We start from the raw sequence: 22,391 nt of genomic DNA on the forward strand, positions 1-22,391 counted from the left end.
GAAATCTGTTCACATATTTTCTTTATACTGCACATATGCGTAGTACTAATTGAAAATTGAATCTAATATTTAATTACACAGGGCAATAATGCTGAAATACTTTTTTCTTCCACAGATGTCAATATAACCGAACTGAAATTTCAAATGCAAACATCATTCAATCTGCAGTTCAGGTACAGTTTTATAATTGTTTAAACTGTGGTGATGTGTGAGAAACACGTGAGTTTTAATGAGCTAAGACAACTATAAGGAAGCATCCCAACAGAGAAATGAAAATTCCTTCGGCCAATTAGTGCAAGAAAATATATCAAGATGAAACAATCATTATTGAAGCAAGGCAGGGTGACCTGGTGTGGATGTGATTCTAAAAACAAGTGATGATGCATGCCAGCATTGGATTGAAGGGCATAGTTTCAAGATAAGGACTCAGTCATTAAGAATGGAGACGGTGAAAACTGTTTTTTCACTCAGGGGTTTGCACATCTTTGTAAATTTTAGCTCTATGTTTCAGTTGCTCAATCATTGATTCCAGATGAATTCCTGGGTACAAAAGGAATTGGAGGATACAAAGTATGTGGGCTTGAGATATAGACTCCAGGAGCATTAAAGCCCGCACCTATACTTCCATCAGGAAATCTGCCAAAATCTCCTAAATATGTCACCACGTTTTTTCCCATCAAGAATACCAAGGACAATTACTGGCATCCCCATGCCACAATCATTCCTCCACACATCTACGCCTTTATCTAAGATAGGCAGCTTGGAGTGCTCAGTCTGTTAACAATAACAGGATGGGTTGTGGAATAGAGGCTCTCAAAACTCAACTGTCTGTAACCTTTTAGGGGCTGTCCCACTTGGGCGACCTAATCCGCGAGTTCTGGCGAGTTTGCCCTCGACTCATACTCGCAGCATGGTCGACGCAAGGGCATAGGAGATCTTCGTAACTCTCCTTCATGCTCGAGAGTGGTCTCCGTGTACTCGAGGCCTCAGCTAGGTCGCGGCGTTTTTTTCAATATGTTAAAAATGCCCGCAAGTAAAAAAAGGTCGCCATGGGAAAAAATCAATACTTTTTTTAACTCGTAGGTTTAGTCGTAATAGGTCGTAGGAGGTCGGCATGTTAGTCGTAGGTAATCGAAGGTAGTCGAAGGTTGTCATAGATAGTCTTCATCGTAGTCGAAGGGAGGTCGAAGGAGGTAGTCTTCACTCTCCACTATTCGGTGTCCAATTTTCCCGAAATTAGTCGTAGCTAGTCAAAGCTGGTCTTCAACATAGTCGAAGGAGGTCGAAGGAGGTCGAAAACGTTATTTTTTCAAACTCTTCTAAACTCGCCAATTAGGTTGCCCAAGTGGGACAGCCCCTTTAGTATTAATTGGCTGCCTACCTATCCTCAGCAATCCTGTCAGACGATTCCTGTGTACATTCATGTTTGTAAATAAGTCTATGTAAAATCCTCATTCTCTCTTGATAACAATTGTGAAGTTCTATTATAAAGTCTTCATGAAAGGCTAAGGTGGAGCAGTTCAAATAGAACTTAATGTTGTCCAATTTCCTTGCAACATTATACCAAAAATATACAACTTCAAGTTGTTTGAGATTTAAATGAGCCACATCATGTTTAGCAATTAAAATTGCAATTATTAGGTATGTAGATACATTTCTTTCCGTTTTAGATAACTTGATACAAACTTACCCTTTTGTGTTTTTGAGTTCGCTCAGTTCGTGACTCCTGTCGAATCTGACTTTGGCGACCAGGTTTTGTAGCCGTGCTCTGGAACTGACTGCTGGACTGCTTACTGGAAGAAGCAGCAGCAGCAGCTGCAAACCTTTGTGAATGTTCCTGCAAAGCAACTTCTGAGTGATGCCTGCTTTGTGATGTGGATAGCGAGTTCTGGGATTTGAGATATTCCACATTTTTGCACTTGGCCAGTCTATGAGCAAGCAGACAATGAACAATAGTTGTAATTAAGCTTATTTGAATAGATTGCACATTCATAGAACATTGCATATGCATGTGCCTACCTGAACTCAGATTAAACTTCATCAGCCATTTCTCCACCCATACCTGTAACCAATATTGATTCTACTACTATATTGTGAACCATATATTAGAACCAATAGATTCTACTACTATACTGTGGTGGAATTCTGCCTCGAAGCCTGTTACCAGTGGAGTTCCACAGGAATCTGTGCTGGGACCACTGCTGTTTGTGATATATATATATATAATGATCTAGATGTAAATGTAGATGAGGTCATGAGTAAATTTGCAGACGACACCAAAATTGGAGGAGTTGCAGACAATGAGAAATGCCATCAGAAGATACAGAACGATATAGATAGCTGCAGAAATGGACGGATAAATAGTAAATAGAGTTAATGGCAAGATCCTTTACAGCATTAATGTGCTTAGGGATCTTGGAGTCCCAGTTCATAGATCACCGAGGTGGTTTAGAGGGTACTTGGTAGGGAGAGTGGGCAAAGAAGTGGCAGATGGAATACAGCGTAGAATAGTGTGGAGTCATGCACCTTTGTAGTAGCAATAAAGGCATAGCCTATTTTCTAAATGGGGAGATAATTTAGAAATTGGAGGTGCAAAGAGACTAGGGAGCAGTAGTGCAGGATTTCCAAAAGGTTAATTTGCAGGTTGAATTAGTAGAAAGGAAGGCAAATTCATTGCAAAGACTAGAATATAAAAGCAGGGATGTTATGCTGAGGCTTATTAGAGCACTGGTCAGACTGCATTTGGAGCATTGTGAATTTTTGGGCCCCATATCTGAGGAAGGATGTGCTGACTTGAGAGGGGCCAGAGGAAGTTTATGAAAATGATCCTGAGGATGATTGGGTTAATGTATGATGAGCTTTAACTGACTTATCTGGCCTTGTGCTTGCTGGAGTTTAGAAGGATAAGGGGGGGGGGGGTATCATTGAAACTTACCTAACAGTGAAAGGCCTGGATAATGTGGATATGAGGAGGATTCCACTAGTGGGAGAGTCAAGGACCCGACGGCACGGCCTCAGAATAAAAGGACGTGGCCTTAGAAAGTAGATGAGGAATTTCTTTAGTCAGGGGGTGGCAATCAATTTGTGGAATTCATTGCCACGGAGCCCAAGTCTTTGGGTATTTTTAAAGTAGAGATTGATAGGTTCTAAGGGTGTCAAAGGTTTCTGGGAGATGGCAGGTGGATGAGGTTGAGAGGGAAAGATAGATCAGCTATGATAGAATGGCGGCCTAGACTCAATCGGCCAAATGGCATAATTGTGCTCCTATGACATGAACTTGTATTTGGATTTGGATTTAGACAGGGAGAATGCCAGAGCAAAATGGTTGAAAACAAAAAGTAATAGAACAACAAGTACCAGACTTCATTGTAATCAAGGTACAGAACATTACAAAATACTGTAAAGGCAAATCAAAATCTGGATATGATGGAACCATTGTGCAAGGTAGACATAAATCTATCCAAATACATTTCAGGTATTAACAGACAGATACATTACATCTGTGCCTCAAACATCAGCATTCTTCCTCAGGTTGACTTGCTGATTGTTTACCATTTGGCTAATGCATTGTTGTTTGCAGGTTACCTTCTGCTTGGATGGAGGCAGTCTACCTTCCTTGACCTATGGTTCTGCCCATGTTCATCGGTGGTTTGCAAAGCTTCTCCATCTGGTGCTCTTCCAGGTTCTGACAGTACTGCTGGGGATGGCAGTGGGCTTAATCCGTAAACAACAGGACAGTGCTCCCTCGAGCATGTGGTGTTGGTTTCATAGCGGATGAGGCGCGACTGAAGTTTTCCAAATCCAATATCTTTTTCAAGTGCTTTGCTGTGGTCCAGGCAGTACCTGCAAAATTCATCCAATACCGTTACAGATTCAATCAAAAATCTGACAGACCTGCCATTTATTATGCATGCATGCAAACTAGTTGATCACGTAAATATCAGCTAGAAATTAGATGGCTAATGTCTTGCGTCTCCAGGCAACATCGTATGTGAAAGCACATTTAGCCTTAATAGGCCTTGGTCCCTGCTGCAGCCTGCAGACTTAGGGCTGGAAACCAAGAGTGATTATCATTGAAGGTACACAAAAATGCTGGAGAAACTCAGCGGGTGCAGCAGCATCTATGTAGCGAAGGAAATAGGCGACGTTTCGGGCCGAAACCCTTCTTCAGACTGATGGGGGGTGGGGGGGGGAGAAGTAAAGAAAAAGGGAGGAGGGGGAGCCCGAGGGCGGGGGGATGGGAGGAGACAGCTCGAGGGTTAAGGAAGGGGAGTTAGAGAGGAGGTTGTGAAACTGTCTCCGGAGAGAGGAGGAGAACTTCTTCAAAGTAGGCATACCTTGAGGAGATATCGCAGTGGAGTAGACAAAGTGTTCAAGAAGGAACTGCAGATGCTGGAAGATCGAAGGTACACAAAAATGCTGGAGAAACTCAGCAGAAACGGATCCCCTTCCTTAACCCTCGAGCTGTCTCCTCCCATCCCCCCGCCCTCGGGCTCCTCCTCCTCCCTTTTTCCTTCCTTCTCCCCCCCACCCCCCATCAGTCTGAAGAAGGGTTTCGGCCCGAAACGTCGCCTATTTCCTTCGCTCCATAGATGCTGCTGCACCCGCTGAGTTTCTCCAGCATTTTTGTGTACCTTCGATCTTCCAGTGATTATCATTGTATATTTTCACATTCTATAAATGTACCATTAAACAATTCTACAATCAGAGGAGAAGGTGAAGGAAATTCAAATGTATATATATATCATGTAATAATGTTGATAGTATGTATTAACGTACGATGTATGATAGGTGGTATATGGTATTATGCATCAACATTATGCTGTAACACATAACTATTATTATTATTGGATATGTAAAGCCAATTAACAATTGTTATAAACTATAACAAGTGTGGATGGAGGGGTTTTGGGATTGGTGTGTGGGTAGGTGGGTCAATGAGAGCCTCAATGTATGTTATGTCTTGTGCTGTATGTTCTATGTTGGACCCCCTCGAAAACGAGATGACTGTCCATCTCAAGGGGTTATCCATGAATAAACTTGTTTCAAATGGAACATGCACAAAGCATGGAGAATGTATATGGTCTGCCACAGGAGGCAATAGAAAGTCATGTTTTGTGCAAACGCAAGTGGTAGATGGTAAATATAGCATTTTCAGGATCTGAAATGAAGTGCAATGTGGCAAATATTTTCTGGGGAGTAATCGGTCACATAGACATCTTCTGGTCTCTCACTTTTATTTCCATCAAGTATTAAGCTTTTTGGCGATGTGCAAAATACTCTTTTGCATCTTACATGACCTAGAGACGGGAAAGGTAACTATGAGTTGTTCTGATGGTGGGTTGAAAAACAGACATAGTCAATATGTTTGTTGCAGTCATGTGTTTCCTGCAACTCCTTCAAGCTATTGAGCACATTACAAGAAGAGAACAAGTTGGTACCAGAAACATGGTCACTTTCTACTGCTATGTAGTAAAAGGGAACCCGGGCACGAATGCTCCAAATTGTGCAAGGGATGATCATAACACAGAAGCAGAGACCCAAAAGCCAGAAATATAAAACCCCTACTATCAAGTGGATGATTTATTTGGCATTCACAAAAAAGCTGGAGTAACTCAGCTGGCCAGGCAGCACCCCTGGAGAAAAGGAATAGGTGACATTTCAGGTCGAGACCCTTCTTCAGACTGAGAATCAGGGGAAAGGGAAAAGAGAGAGAGATATAGGCCAAATGAATGGAAGATATACAAAAAGCAACGATAATCAAGAAAAAGTGGAGCCCACAATTGTTCAGCATCTGCAGTTCCCCTCTACACATTTATCTGGCATTGTTTGGTTATCTACTTGCATTTTCAATTGCAGTTCTATCAGTTAAGGAGTGTCCCATGAAACTTGTGGACAGTAAGTATATGCCCAATGCTGAACACTTAAAGAATATAGCAAGAATTAAGAGTATTAGGGGCCTGTCCCACTTACGCAACCTTTACAGGCGACTGCCGGCACCCATCATAGGTCGCCGAAATTTTCAACGTTGAAAATTCAGCGTGTTGACCAGAAAGATGCTACGACTCTTTGGAGACCTCTCACGACCATACATGCTGTATGGTCGTTAGAGGTCTCCCATGGTCGTGAGAGGTCACCCGCGACATGTCGCTAGGGGTCGCCTGTATGGTCGAGAGGTCTCCTAAGGTTGTGAGAGGTCTCCAAAGAGTCGTAGTGTCTTTCTGGTTGTCGAGTGCCAGCAGTCGCCTGTCAAGGTTGCATAGTGGGACAGGCCCTTTAATTGTCGTATGTATCGGCAACAGAACAATTACATTTTTACTTGCTGCAGCTTTACGGGACAATTAACACAATAATACTATCAATAAATATACAATAGTCAATAATACAATAAATTAATAATCAGGAATGCTAGATAGCTTGACCAGAATAGCGCAAAATCAAAATTGGTGTTCAACCAAAACAACATCCATAGAGGATTGTTGCTGAGGTAGGGTTGTGGTTAGAGCTGTACAGTGTGGATCAAGAGCCTGATAGTTGCTGGGAAGAAGCTGTTCTTGAACCTGGAGGTCACCGTTCTCATTCTCCTGCACCTTCTTCCTGATGAAAGCAGCAAGATGCGAGCATGGCTAGGATGGTGTGTATCTAGTCATCAACCAGCTCCTTGTTTTTGACAATGTTGAGATTTTATCAGCTTATCAATCAGATACTCACCATTACCCATTACTTGTCCAACAATGGTGGTATCGTCAGTAAATTTAAAGATCATTTTATCGTGTCTAGCTAATACTGTCATGGGTATAGAGAGAGTAGAGCAGTGACTGAAACATAGAAAATAGGTGCAGGAGTAGGCCATTCGGCCTTCGAGCCTGCACCGCCATTCAATATGATCATGGCTGATCATCCAACTCAGTATCCTGTACCTGCCTTCTCTCCATACCCCCTGATCCCTTTACCACAAGGGCCACATCTAACTCCCTCTTAAATATAGCCAATGAACTGGCCTCAACTACATTCTGTGGCAGAGAATTCCAGAGATTCACCACTCTCTGTGTAAAATAAGTTTTTCTCATTTCAGTCCTAAAAGATTTCCCCTCTATCCTTAAACTGTGACCTCTTGTTCTGGACTTCCCCAACATCGGGAACAATCTTCCTGCATCTAGCCTGTCCAACCCCTTAAGAATTTTGTACGTTTCTATAAGATCCCCCCTCAATCTTCTATATTCTATCGAGTACAAGCCGAGTCTATCCAGTCTTTCTTCATATGAAAGTCCTGACATCCCAGGAATCAGTCTGGTGAACCTTCTCTGTACTCCCTCTATGGCAAGAATGTCCTTCCTCAGATTAGGAGCCCAAAACTGTACCCAATACTCCAGGTGTGGTCTCACCAAGACCCTGTACATCTGCAGTAGAACCTCCCTGCTCCTATACTCAAGTCCTTTTGCTATGAACTCAGTGTCGTCTTGACCTGTGGGCGCCCAAGATGGTACATTGATCTCTTTTTGAAAATGACCGTAGAAAGCATTGCTGTCACTTGAGCTACTACTTGGTTTCCCCTTGTAGGAAATAGGATCAGAATACCTACGATATGGATCCTCGGTAAATTAAGGACATCCTGGTTGATCCAAGGCTTCTGGTTAGGGAACACTTGGATGGCCTTGACAGGATCACACTACTCTACTGATTTCCTTATGAAGTCGGTTACAACTGTGGCATATTAGTGAGGGTCCATTGGCGTTGACGGATGCAAAACAGTAGTGAAGTCGCTTCTCTGCTTCTCTTAACCAACTCTATACAATCCTCACCTCTGGAGCTGCGCTTTTCAGTTAATGCCTGTACACAGGAAAGAGGAGCACAGCCAGGTGGTCCAAAATAAGCACGAGGAATGGAGCAATAGGTATCTTTGATGGTTGAGTAGAAATGGCCAAGAGTGTTTGATCCTCTGGTGCTGCAGGAGACGTTCCGGTGGAAGTTAGGATGTGACTTCTTCTTACTAACATGTTAAATTACTTGCGGGATTTTGGTACATCATACTTACTCAACTCCATGGTAATGACATGCAGTTGCTTTCTCGAAAGGCAGACCTTTCAGTTTCTGTATGGTCATCTCTGGGGTCAGTACAAACTTGTTTTCACTGAGATGGAAGAAGTTTATAAAAACGTAACAGCATCAAGATTTGTCACAATATTTTTCAAGAAATTCTTCAATCATAATATATGAAATAACTGAGCAGTAGAAACAAAGAACTAGCAAATTAATTTTAACTTATACAAACGAATGAAAAATATATTAAAAAGTCGGAGAGCAGGAGGAATCAGAGGGGGGTCAGCGAGAGAGGATGTTGCATATCTTTCATTCATTTGTTCTATATCTCCACATCACCGTCTATAATTCTCGTTTCTCTTTCCCCTGACTCTAGTCTGAAGAAGAGTCTCGACCCAAAATGTCATCCATTCCCTTTAGCTTGACATAACCCCATTTCATCTTTTACTTCAAAAACAGTATTTTGTTTAGTTTTTGTTTTGCTATTCTAACTAGACCATAAAATATTTCAGTGTGGTTGATAGACTTTCATCATTATACAGTAATCATCTTAAGTTCTGATAAGTCTCATAAAAGGTCAGTTATTTATAAATTACAAACCCAGTTTATGTGAAAATATTAGAGGGGCGGGTCACAAGTTAAAATGTTGACAGACAAAAGTGAACATCTAAACATCTCCACTTACGCTATTGTGCCACTTAGTGTGATGATGGCAGCATGTCACAAAAGCTAACAATCAAACTGGTGTTTTGTAACCTCACCAGTAATGTATTTCCCCTTCCATTTCTCCTAATGCTGACCATTGAGCAGCTAATACTTAAAATAATAAACATTTCTCCTGCTCCAAACTAATGGAACAGTTTACCATAACTGCAGGTCCTTCAGCCATTCTGAATTTTAGCTGATCTTTATCGTTATTTGTTTACACACAATCCTTCCTCTTTCTCCTCAAACCCCATCTCAGAACCTCAAAGGAAAAATAAGATCAGCTTACCCTCTCTGTATTGCTAAAGGCTGGAGCTCAGCAATGGGGAAACCCTCTGGTGTAAAATACTTCAGCAGTTCCTTGGCATCAAGCTGAATTGGAAGTCCTCTTTGGCTACCCTTGAGTCCCAAGAGCTTGTCAGATGACCTTGCCAATATGGAGTCAACCCTGGATGCAAAGGTAAGGTCAGAAATTAAACATTCCAGCAAAAAATGTCCTGCAGTTCAATGTAGCCAAAGTCGCTCCGTTAAATGAAGGAAAATTGAGATAATCCAGAAAATGATGGGCTAGTTAATTAATCACTGGGAAGCGACTGGAGAGGATTCTGAGGGAGAATCCGTTTTGCAAGAGATTGGGCTAACTAGGGACAGCCAGCGTGGCTTTGTCCAGGCAGGTCATTTTTTTTTTTTTTTTTAAAGGTGACAAAGGGATTGATGAGGGTAGGTCTGTGGATGCTATCTATATGGACTTAGTAAGGCATTTGGCATGGTAGGCTGATCCAAATGATTAAGCTGGCTGGGATGCACGATGATTTGGTAGTTTCGATTTGGAATTGGCTTACCCATAGAGGTGGGAGGATATCATTCAGGCTGGAGACCAATGTCCAGTGGTGTTCCACAGGAATTATTACTGGAATCTCTGTTGTTTGTGATATGTATAAATGACATGGGCTAAAATGTAGATAAGTTGGTTAGTAAGTATGCAGGTGACACAAAAATTGGTAGAGTTGCAGATATCGCAAAAGGCTGTCAATAGATACTGCAGGATATACATTAGTTACACGTATGGGTGGAGAAATAGAAGATGGAGGGCATCTGGGTAAGTGTGAAGAGCTGCACTTAGGGAGGTCAAATGTAAGGGCAAGATATGTACATAATAGCAGGACCATTAACAACATTTATAGTGGTATTTTGGGGTCCAAGTCCATAGATCCCTGAATGTAGTAACACAAGTAGACAGAGTGTTAAAAACGTTATATGGTTTACTTGCTTTAATTGGGAGAAACATTGGGATAAGAGTCAGAAAAAAATCCAGCCTGTGACTTTTCTATAAAATTTGGTTCAAAGATGCCAGATGTGTGTTTTTTCTCAATTTCAACAAAAGAACATATTGCATATAGTCCACATTTCTGTGGCAGAGGCCAAGAATCAAGAAATGAAACATTTACTAACGTTCACACTGATGCAAAGTAACAATTTTGTACAGTGTAAAATCAGGTCAATATTGCATGTGGTACTTTCTGTGTGCTTTTATACAAATTAGTTTGTAACAATTAATCTTGAGCTTATCACATTGTTCCAAAATAAAGACAATATTTTCCCACAAGAACCCAGCTGATGCATCCATAGATGCTGCCAATTTTCCAGACACTAGTGTCCAAAAATATATCAATGGCCTTCTTTACATCAGTGAGACCAAACGTAGACTGGGTGACCATTTCACCAATCACTTGTGCGTTGTCCACCTGGAATTCCCGACTGTCAACAATTTTAACTCCCCTTCCCATTCCCATACCAACCTTTCCGATCTTGGCCTCCTCTATTGCCAGGGCAAGGACAAATTTAAACTAGAAGAATAGCACAGCATATTCCACGTGGGTAGCTTACAACCCAAGGGTATGAACGTTGAATTCTCTAATTTAAAGTAATACCTTCCCCAATCCCCTCTCTTTTCTTTCCCCGGTGACCACCCTACCCTAATGCACATACATTACTCCCATCTTCTTCCACAATATTGGTCACCCTGCTTTTATCACCCTCCTCTGTATGCTCATCTCCCATAACTGAGTCCCATGGTTCCCCTTTAATCCCATCATTCCCCTCCACCCTGTCCCTTTCTACCCACATACCTCATTCTGGGTTTACATTTCATTCCTCCTATTTCTTCCCTTATCTGACATCCTTTTGTCTCCTTTTCACCTCTAGCCTTATCTCCTACTCCACCCATCACTCCTACCTTACCTGCATCCATCTATTACTTGCCAGGCTTTGCTCCATCCCCTCCTCTCTTTACCAGCTTTCTCTCCCCTAGTCCAGGCTGAAGAAGCGCCCCAACCCCAAATGACAGCCCTCCACAAATGCTGCCTGGCTCGCTGAGTTCCTCCAGCACTTTATATTATGCTCAATGCTCGTCAAGAACATTTAATATCTCAATATATCACACGATTAGATTTAACACACCAATAAGCAATTTGAAACAAGTTTCACTTTGTGCCATTTTCCACATTTCCCATCTCCCCTCCATTTGTAAACATTTCACACACATGTCCAAGACATTGGGATACGTATAAAATTAACCTCCATTCCAACAACTTTAAATAATCCACTCCCACATAAATCAAGAAATTTATATCAAATGCTTTATGCTCACAATACATGAATAATAGGCTCCATAACAAAATAACCCAAGCATGCATGACCAGTCTATCTACATATACCAGTACAAATGATAAGTATTCACAACAGATCCTATTATTACATTATGTTTACAGTATTGTACAAATGAGTGATGGGAACTAACTCATGGGAAACTGCTCAAAAAATTGACTGATTATCTTTGATAAGGTATTTATTTATGATAAACTCAAGTCCTTAATGAGATGCAATAACTAAAGTTCTGCAAATACATGCACAACACTGTGTGTAGGAAGAAACTGCCAATGCTGGTTCATACTGAAGATAGGCACAAAGTGCTGGAGTAATTCAGCAGATCAGGCAGCATCCCTGGAGAAAAAGGGTGGGTGAAGCTTCGGGTGGGAACGGGTCGGGTCGGAGTCTGAAGAAAGGTCTCAACCCGAAATGTCCCCCCTCTGTTTTCTCCAGGGATGCTGCCTGACTCAGATGTACAACACTATTGTACAATTTCCTGGGGCAATCTTCAATCACATGCTGTATTTTGGATGCTGAATTCAAATGTAAACTGTGCTGGAATTTTTTTTTAATCCTCAGCAATGGAGTTTCATGAAATCAGATTGACTGGAAATGCTAGAACCTGCCAAAAGCTGAGAAATACTAGAGGAAATTAGCCTATTCCTGTTTTCCTTGGAAAATTCAATGTTGTGTATGAGACTGAGTCGACTGACATCGATGACAATATATTATAAACATATCTCACCTGCTTTTCTGTCTGATGCGCTCAAGGTTTTCATAGTTTTGCAGAACACTTTTTTCAGGCCACTGTGAAGGGCTTAGATTTGAGATATTTCTTTCTAGATGAAAGATCAAAATGAATGTTCACATAATGAAAGTGTTTTGGAAATGCAAAAAGGGAAGATGATCATTTGCACTGAAGCAGAAGACATAGATCTTTTAGATCAGAGGACAGACAAGTGAAGACCCAAAGAATAGGTTCATAAATAATTTGAGGTAATGATTTCCTGAAAATTATGCACATAAATGGCACGGAGAGGTTGCAGAGTCATAGATATTCAATGCAGCAGAGGAGGCAAGCTGAGATGCAAGTCTGGAGAGGAATGAACCAATTAAAGTATGGTGAGATCTTGACGAGAATTGCACTTCAGGGCAAAGATATTGAAGTAACGTAAATGATGTTCATTCAATAATTTGTTTAAATCTTTCTTTGGATTAAATGGAAACGGTAAGCTATTCGTATTTGATTGTTTTTATTTATTACACACCTTAATTAATGAAAAGCAGAGACACAAGAAAATATGTATCAGCCTGTTGAGAATTCAGTGAGGAATAATCATATTGAATAAAAGTTGGCAAAAATACAAAACTCAGCACAGATCAAATATACAACAGCATATTAATATATTAAAGTTAAAATTAGATTGCAAGATCAGTATATTATTTTTTGAATTTGTCTTCACATAAAGTAATGGTTTTAATTCAATTGGTTTCTCTTGGCGTCTGCCAATGTTTTCTTTCCTATCACAAATTTAGTTGTGGCATTCTTCAAATAGATTTCATATGCAATTTAGTGTCCAATTGTAAGTTAAGAAATAAATAACATTAATTTGCTTTCTCTCTGCACTTTTCAGGCCTTACCTATTTTATCGTTGTGGATGTTTTTTTTAACTCTAATGTTACAAGTTGCATGAATTTAACTTTCTCTTTGTAAGTAAATATCATATTTTACCTGTGGTAATGATCTTTTTGTGAAACTCAGTGCTTCTTTGGTTGCTTTAAGAGCATTCCCTTAGTTTTAAACAGATAGGGATATTGTTTAAACTGGAACAATCCATCTTCAGCAATTTGTGTCTTCTAGGGATATTGTGTGCTTGAAATATATTTCTAATACATTGCTGAACCTTGGTCACAAGTTCTGACTCTTTCATATAGCCCTTGCATTTGAAAAATGACATTGCAATGAAGGAATAGCTATTGAATGGAAGAGAGAATGGCCTACTCCTGCTATTTTTGTCAGAGCAATCTCCTACCATATCAAGTTACTTGCAGGGACATTCCTAAGAAACAAATTGTCTACACATTTACTTGATCTTTTAAGATAGATCTTTAAGATATCATTTAATGATATCATGAGCATTTGATTAGTTTTAGAATGAACAAAGTGTGATTCTAATATAAACAGATGAACAAATCTGCGTCCTCTAAAGTAACCCCCATGCCTTCCCACCCAGCCCCCACCAACCGACAGTTAACATCCACACTAGGTATCTTACCTGTAAATGTAACAGCTTCCTGTTGGTTTCTACATACGCTGACTAAATTATCACTTAGCAGGTTACTGCCAAACTGGCTAAAATACTGTTTTCTTGCTAAAGTTAACAATGCCTTCAGCTCATTAACTGGAATGGATGAACATTTTTGGCTTATCTGCTTTCTTTCTGTGAAAATAATACAAAGCTAAAGGTAAAGCAAAGCTAAGACATGGCAAAAAAAAGCACACATTTGTTTAATCATTCCATTTCAATGCATAATTAGTGTTTGTCGGCATGGAACAAACCTTGCCTTGGAAACACTAAATGGAAATGGTGTGATTGCTTCACACACATTCAAAAATCACAGAAAAGTTTAGCAATTATATTCCATGGTTGGTTGCTAAATTTTGGAGATTATATTATACATTCAAATTCCAGGATACAACACTAGGATGATACGGTGGGTTTTTTAAATTAAACTGTATTAATTGCAGTAGCTTCATGATATTTGACTACATTGCAAAACTTCAGAAGCAATCTTACTCACATCAGAATATTATACACAACATCTCATGGCACATCAAATCCTGTTCTAACGCATTGCATGTTAGGGAATTTAACTGTGACTTCCCTAAAGCAACCGCAAACCCCGGGGCTGTGAAAGCTTAATAGGGGGGTTGCACGCAGTCGAGGTCACGACCCGTGACCCGTACTGTTGCCATGCAACGGCAACTGGAAGACACGCGGTGAACTGCAGGTAAGCATTTACTATGGCTTTCAGCACAGTGGGCGCTTCTTCTAGCCCAGCATCCGGACTGGTTGCACACCCGCGGACCCCAGGCTGTCTATCCCCGGGGCCGGGGGGGGGGGGAGGAGGAGGAGCAGGGGGTCGGGGGGAGAGAGGAAGTGGTCGGGTGTCGTTGCAGTGACTCTGGGTGGGCGGAGGGAGCAGACCGTCCCCAACTCTGCTGCAGCTAACGTTGCCTGGAGCCGCGGTCGCACCTCATCCAGCCCTGCTCCGACCTCAGCCTCGACCCCGCTCCACCCCGGCACCGTGTGTGGGCGCTGCCGACCCACAGCCCCGTGATAGTGCAGCCCACAGAGGGAAATGGGGCGGAGGGCAACCGTGGCCAGACAGGGCTGACCCGGGGGGGGAGTGTGGGGGCTTTCCAGAGGGATGTGCTCCTTCGGCCGCTTACACCTTGGTGCTCGGGTTCAGAGCAAACCTTCCCGCTTTCAATGACAGCACTCACAAATATTTATAGCACAAAAAATGACAATTTTGGCGGATTTTAACAGGCAAGAAGATACGCGTTCCGTGTGTTAACAGTGTGTGCCGGAAGCTGCCATGTCCTCCACATGGATTGAGCTGCTCCGTGCGTCACGGCCTTTGACCCGATGACCTTACATGCAACCCCCCCTATAAATCACTAATTAGACCAGCTATAGTTCACTTGCTGGAGAAGACTCCAGGTTTTGGAGAGGATCTTTACTACATTGGAACCAGAGATGAGGGACTTCAAGTTTTGTGAAGAGACTACAGAAGCTGGGGTTGGTCTCTTCAGACCAGACAAAGAAAAAGGGGAGATTTAACGGAAAGGTGGCAAATTGTAGGGACTTCTGATTGAGTAAATAGTGGTCATTCTAGGGCCTGTCCCACGGGATTCCAGCGGCGACAAAAAAGTTACGACCTCTGAGGAAACACCGTGCATCAATACGTCATCATGCCACGACGTTTTCGGTGACCTGATACATCAGTCAATGATGCCGGCAGTCGCTGTAAGAATTCGCCAAATGGGACAGGCCCTTTATTGTAAGTGGCAGTAGTACCAGTGACCAGAGGGGAGAAATGTTACTAGTTAGTTAGTTACTAGTTAGTTAGTTTAGTTTATTGTCACGTGTACCAAGGAAAGAACCAGAGGAATTTGAATAGAATGGTTTTATTTTACATAGCACCAGGTTGCAATGCAGAACATGCTGCTATAGAGATTGGAAACAGATTCACAGGGACTTGTAAAAGGGAACTGATTAAATACATGAAAAAAAAAGAAAAGTGGTAAAGGAGGAAAAAGCAAGATCTGGGAATTAACCGGGATTGTTTGGAGAGCAGGATTGATTGAAGATGTATTTCAAGGAAAGGCACAAGCATAGATCTTTGTGCACAAGTATAGTGAGTTGAATGGCCTCCTTCTTTCTACACGATTCAAAGGTGAAATGCAACCAAGCTGTGTCTGATCAAAAATGTAAATATCACTGTATCATGATAGATTTAGGCACAATTGTTTGCTGGGTGATCAGAAGATTCAAGAGTCAAAAGAGTTTAATAGTCATATGCACTGGCAACGGAACAATTAAATTCCTACCTGCTGCAGCTTAACACAATAACCAAATAAATATATCAGTTACCAATACAATAAATTAATAACAGTAATACTATAACCATAATAGTTCAGAGAAACTATGCAATATGTTGTAAAACTTACTCAGAAACTCCTTTAAAGCAAGAGTTTGAATTTGAGCCAGTTTCTTCTCTCTGCTTACAAGTTGTTCACCAGTCAGGTAAGGCATTGCCCCGAGAAGCTCTTCAACACCACACCCTGTATTGTAGAACATAGTTTTGTGAATAAAGCAGCTGCCAGAAGCTATAACAATAAAATTATCGCATGGTCAATTAATGTAGCATTAGTAACATAATGTGACATAGTGCAACATATCGTTCTTGGTCCCAGCACACGAATCACTGATGGTGATGAGTCAGAGTATAGAAGTGAGGTCGACCGATAGACCAAATGGTGCCAGCACAACAACCTGGCTCTCAACACCAGCAAAACCAAGGAACTGATTGTGGACTTTGGAAGGGGTAGGATAGGGACCCACAATCCCGTTTATATCAATGGTGGAAAGGGTCAAGAACTTCAAATTCCTAGTTGTGCATATTTCCGAAGATCTTTCCTGGTCCCAGAACACTGATGCAATCATAAAGAAAGCACAACAGTGCCTCTACTTCCTGAGAAGGTTACGGAGAGTCGGTATGACAAGGAGGACTCTCTCGAACTTCTACAGATGCACAGTAGAGAGCATACTGACTGGTTGCATCGTGGCTTGGTTCGGTAACTTGAACGTCCAGGAGCGGAAAAGAATGCAGGAAGTTGTGACTACTGCCCAGCCCATCATCGGCTCTGACCTCCCCATCATCGAAGGGATCTATCGCAGTCGCTGCCTCAAAAAGGCTGCCAACACTATTCTGGCCACACACTCATCTCTCTGCTGCCATCCGGTAGAAGGTACAGGAGTCTGAAAACTGGTACATCCAGGTTCAGGAACTGCTGCTTCCCCACAGCCATCAGGCTATTAAACCTGCCATCAAACAAACTCTGAACTATAACAGTCTATTGCACTTTATCTGTTTATTTACGTGTATATATATGGTCTATGCTATATAGACACACTGAACTTGTCTGTATTTATGCTTACAGTATTCTGTTGTGTTGCAGCATCCTATCTGGGACACATGACAATAAACTCTCTTGAGTAAACTCTCTTGACATGATCAATTGAGGATTTCAGTAGAACTTAAAAAAAAGACTCCCAAACAACAATTATAAATGTATTCTTAATTTACAGATGAAGAGTTTGATGAATCTACCATATATTTTTTAAACTTTGATCAAAAGACTGAAATATTGAAACTGGCAAAGGAATAAGTCAACAAGTATTAATAATTTTCTGTCAAAAATAGACACAAAGTGCGAGAGTAACTCCAGCGGGTCAGACAGCATCTCTGGAGAAAAAAGGATGGGTGACCTTTTTAGGACGGTAAATTATTTGCATCAACTGGGGTGAATACAAATTAGCTGAAGATCATGTGCTGTTCTTTTTTAAATTTAATTTAATTTATTTTTTATTTTATTTTTATTAGAAGTACAGTAAATTACAATAATACACATCAGATACATCTTATTACATTTGTTGTACCACTTCATTTTTCGAGCTTTAAAAAAGATAGAAATAAAAGAAGTAAGGAAAGTGAGCAAGAATCGTGAAGGTGCAGGAAAGTGTTGGGGAAAGAAAGCCCCTTAGGGAAGAAGTTAGAGAAGGAAGTAAAGAAAGGAAATAAGACCATAGAAAGAAAAGGAAAAAAAAGGAAAAACAATCGCTCTATTGTAACACAAAACTCTGCAAAAAAGGATATACCAACCGTATATTTTTTTTTTTTTTTAATTTATTTTATACCCCCCGTTACCAGGTCCTGGGACCATTTATATTTTAAATTACTATTGCACCTTATGCTTGTAATAGTTCCATAAATGCAGACCACGTCTTTTGGAAGTGGTCTGCTTTGCCTACTAGGAGGAGTCTCATCTCTTCCAAGTGTAGTGTTTCGAACATGTTTGAAATCCACATTTTTATTGTTGGTATTGGAGCATTTTTCCAAAATTTGAGTATAAGCTTTTTTCCCATTATTAGCCCGTAATTAAGTAAGTTCTTTTGAAACACGTTTAATTCGGGTTTACCTTCCTTTGATCAATAGACTGAAATATTGAAACTGGCAAAGGAATAAGTCAACAAGTATTAATAATTTTCTGTCAAAAATAGACACAAAGTGCGAGAGTAACTCCAGCGGGTCAGACAGCATCTTTGGAGAAAAAAGGATGGGTGGCCTTTTTAGGACGGTAAATTATTTGCATCAACTGGGGTGAATACAAATTAGCTGAAGATCATGTGCTGTCGATGGTGAAATTTCACAACCTCTTTCCTCGTCCCATTGTACTCTTGTTGTTATTGTGTTACTCTTCAAAGCTCCACCCAGAAGCTAAACTAACCACCAGTGGAACTAAGCTATGATTCACCAGGATGTGGGTAATGTGTGAACTACCTGTCAGCAAAGCAGCACAACTTTCTCAAGCCTTGAGAAATTGTTCCCAGCGGGCTTTATTTAACAAGCATTACAAAACACTGGTATTCTGAAATAACAAGAGAAGTTGCTGGGAATACTAGGAGATGGCATCTCTCCTCAGACATTGCACAATCTGCTGAGTATTTTGGCTGATTTCTAATAAATAGTATTGCATGAATTTCAGATTGAAGAACAGTAAATAATCTTAAAATATGAACTGATTAGCTCAATGGATGCACAAGAAAAGCATTGTGATTAACTGGAGTTGCACCCATAAACATGCATGACTGATCTTCTGGAAATAAGGATGCAACACCAGCACAGCAGATGGGGAATTAAAATTCAAAGTAATTGAGTAAACCTCGACCTAAAGCTAATATCCTGAGATTATCATGAAATGCGATTGTCTTAGCTTCCTTCAAGGAATTTAGGGCGGATGATGCATGTTACCACAGGAAAAGGGCCCTTTGGCCCACAATGTTTGTGCCGAAGATGATGCCACGTTAAACAGATCCCACCTGCTTGAACATAATCCATATCCCTCTATTCCCTGCACTTCCATGTGCCTATCTAACACCCACTTAGACACCACTATCGTATCTGTCTCCACCATCACCCCCAAGTGTGTTCCAGGCCCCCACAACTCTGTATCAAAGACTAGTCCCATACCTCTCCATTCTACATTCCCCCTCTCTTTTAATACATTTTTCAATAGTATTAAATATTGTTCCTAGTAGTGGACAAGAACGGGGCATCTAAAATTGATCCAATGCCTCTGGACCAGCCAGAGGGAAGATGAAAGGGTGGCAAGTGAGGCGAGTGGGTTACCTCCAATAAGATCCACAGTCAAAAAGCATTGAAGGTACTGCAAGAACACACAACTGGAGGTAATTACTACTGGCCCTTGTGAGACGATGTCAGTAATAGAGCCTTCAAGAGTTGGCAGCCATTCAGAAATTGAGGAGGATTAAAACGAGTGAGAAAGAAAACAAATTCAGGGACTTTACAAACATGTTACCTGTAATCCAAGGGTAAAAGCTTTTAAATTATGTTTTGCCTCAGGTTTTGTGAAACGAGATAAAGTTTCTGCACTCGTCTCACTGATGCTGTAACTATTTTTTTTTAAAACACTCTCAGATTACCCAATGATTCAGCACTGTAAAATCCAATAATTGCAGTCTTCTCAGCACCCTTGTACATGCATCATTGAACAGTTTGTCAGCTTGGCAGCATGCCAAGCAACAATTAACTCACAAGTCTATTATAATCCAATCATGCTCACATTCAGATGTAAATACTTTATAAACTCAGATTATATTCTATAAATGAAAATCAAAAGCATGAACTAACAGGCTTAGTCAGTCAATGGAGTACACATTTGCAACATAAATTGAAATAATGTATGATGTAGACTAATTCTGCATTAGAAAAGCTTCAACAAAGTGCAAGGACAAAATGTCTGTTTCATCTTCAAAATTCCTCAAATGGCCAAACAGAGGTAATAATTCACAATATGCTTCAATGTCAAGTTTATACTCCTGAGCTAATTCAATAAATACGTACAGAGATGCAAACCAATCCATTTAACAAGTAATTCAATTTCATTATACATTAGCTATACAAAGATTATCTCATGCTTGTACGATGTTTGCAGTGAAGTAAAACACGGGGTTGATTAGTACAGGGTGCAATTCAAGAGGGGTAAAGATACAAAAGGTCGAAAAGCCTTTGGCAAGGAAAATGCCATTTAATAGGTTTGGATATGGATGCAGTTTTTGAATCGCAAGGAGAACCTTTCTTCTTAATATGTTTTAACTTTAAAACTGCAAAAGCCAGTTCAAGGACATTGAGTGGGTCTTATATAATCATTTGATTCTTCCTTTCATTTGAGAATGGGTAGTGGGGAGAGTGAAAAAATAAAATATGATTTTCTCCATGAAGAAAAAGGTTTATTTTTCATTTTGAATCAATCACTACAGCTACATAAATAGAGCCAAATGCATTTCTAAAGAAAACATTTAGTTCCATTCGTCAGATACTACGATCATATAACCATCAATGTCAAAACTCCATTTAAAATCAGTTCAATAACTGCAAATAACTTATGACCAGAGGACATGAATGATTTATCCCAGAAGCAAAGACAAACTAAATGCTACATTTTTTGCTGCCACTTCCTACTCAAATCACAGTCAAACAACATGGAAACAGGCCCTGCAGCTCACAGAATCCATGCCATCCATCAAGCACCCGCCTGCACTGATTCCTTTTTATTCGGTAACATTTCCCATCAATTCCCCCTAGATTTTACAACTCACCTACACACAATATGTAATTTATAATGGACAATTCACCTACAAGCCCACATCTCTTTTGGTTATGGGAGGAAATAAACCATAAAGAGGAAACCCACAAAAAGGTGTAAACTCCACAAAGACTCTACCCCAGGTCAAGATTGAATCTGGAAAGCAGCTGCACGAGCTGTTTCATAGTGCTTTTCCAAAGTTATCCCGTGTTGACACAATTTCACCCAAATGGAAAATTACATTTTCTATGTACAATCAAGATTTAACAATACATCTGTCTGAATCAAGAACTATTAATGCAAAGGGATACTGGATCAATTTCGTTTGAACTTATGTTCAAATGACAATAAACAATTCTGATTCTGATTCAATGGAATAGTAATCGGAACAAAAAAATGCCAAACAAATACTCAGCAGATCAGGTAATGAGGAGAAGCACAGAATCAATATTTCACATCAAAGACCTTTCATCACGTTCAAAAATGAGAACATTTGCATGTTTGGATTAGCAGAGAAAGGGAGGAATGGAGCGAACAGAGGGACAGTCTGCAATAGTGTCAAATGATAGTATCGCTGACTTGTGCGGACCGACTGGCTGGAGTTTTTTACGGACATTTTCAACCTCTCACTTCTGAAGTCTGAGGTTCCCATCTGCTTTAAAAGGGCATCAATAATACCGGTGCCCAAGAAGAGCAAGGTGACGTGCCTCAATGACTATCGACCAGTGGCACTAACGTCAGTGGTGATGAAGTGCTTTGAGAGGTTGATTATGGTACATATCAACTCCTACCTCGACAAGAACCTCGACCCACTGCAGTTCGCTTACCGCCACAACAGGTCAATGGTGGATAATAATAATAATAATAATAAATTTTATTTATGGGCGCCTTTCAAGAGTCTCAAGGACACCTTACAAAAATTTAGCAGGTAGAGGAAAAACATGTAAGGGGAATGAAATAAATAGTAGAGACATGACTAGTACACAAAGTAAAGACAGAATTCAATTCAAAACACAATATGAGGCAATTAATGCACAGATGAAAAGGGAGAGGGACGTGGGGCTAGGGATAGGCAGAGGTGAAGAGATGGGTCTTGAGGCGGGACTGGAAGATGGTGAGGGACACGGAATTGCGGATCAGTTGGGGGAGGGAGTTCCAAAGCCTGGGAGCTGCCCTGGAGAAGGCTCTGTCCCCAAAACTGCGGAGGTTGGATTTGTGGATGGAGAGGAGACCGGCTGATGTGGATCTGATGGACCCGTGAGGGTTGGTAGGGGGAGAGGAGGTCAGTGAGATATGGGGGGGGGCAGATGGTGGAGGGCTTTGTAGGTGAGGACCAGGATTTTGTAGGTGATCCGGTGGGAGATGGGAAGCCAGTGAAGTTGTTTGAGGACTGGAGTGATGTGATGCCAGGATTTGGTGTGGGTGATGAGTCGGGCGGATGCGATCTCACTGGCTCTCCGCACTGGACCACTTGGACAGCAAAAACTATAAGTCAGGCTGTTATTCATAGACGACAGCTGGGCGTTTAATACAATCATCC

The 22,391-nt window shown here is 40.9% G+C and overlaps 1 protein-coding gene across 2 annotated transcripts in view; it reads right to left on the reverse strand.

Annotated features, from left to right (window-relative positions):
- LOC116971907 (MDM2 binding protein) overlaps positions 1-22,391 on the reverse strand; it is a 69,944-nt gene that overhangs the window by 12,124 nt on the left and 35,429 nt on the right. For both annotated transcript variants that reach the window (XM_033019097.1, XM_033019098.1), the window contains exons 13-19: positions 16,133-16,246; positions 13,671-13,835; positions 12,140-12,233; positions 9,035-9,193; positions 8,036-8,131; positions 3,586-3,843; positions 1,691-1,928 (exon numbers count right to left, since the gene is read on the reverse strand). In XM_033019097.1, coding sequence (XP_032874988.1) covers positions 1,691-1,928; positions 3,586-3,843; positions 8,036-8,131; positions 9,035-9,193; positions 12,140-12,233; positions 13,671-13,835; positions 16,133-16,246 — 1,124 coding nt within the window. The remainder of the gene's footprint in view (positions 1-1,690; positions 1,929-3,585; positions 3,844-8,035; positions 8,132-9,034; positions 9,194-12,139; positions 12,234-13,670; positions 13,836-16,132; positions 16,247-22,391) is intronic.

Source organism: Amblyraja radiata, chromosome 4 (genome assembly GCF_010909765.2).
Source record: "Amblyraja radiata isolate CabotCenter1 chromosome 4, sAmbRad1.1.pri, whole genome shotgun sequence".
In the NCBI taxonomy this organism is placed as follows: domain Eukaryota; kingdom Metazoa; phylum Chordata; class Chondrichthyes; order Rajiformes; family Rajidae; genus Amblyraja; species Amblyraja radiata.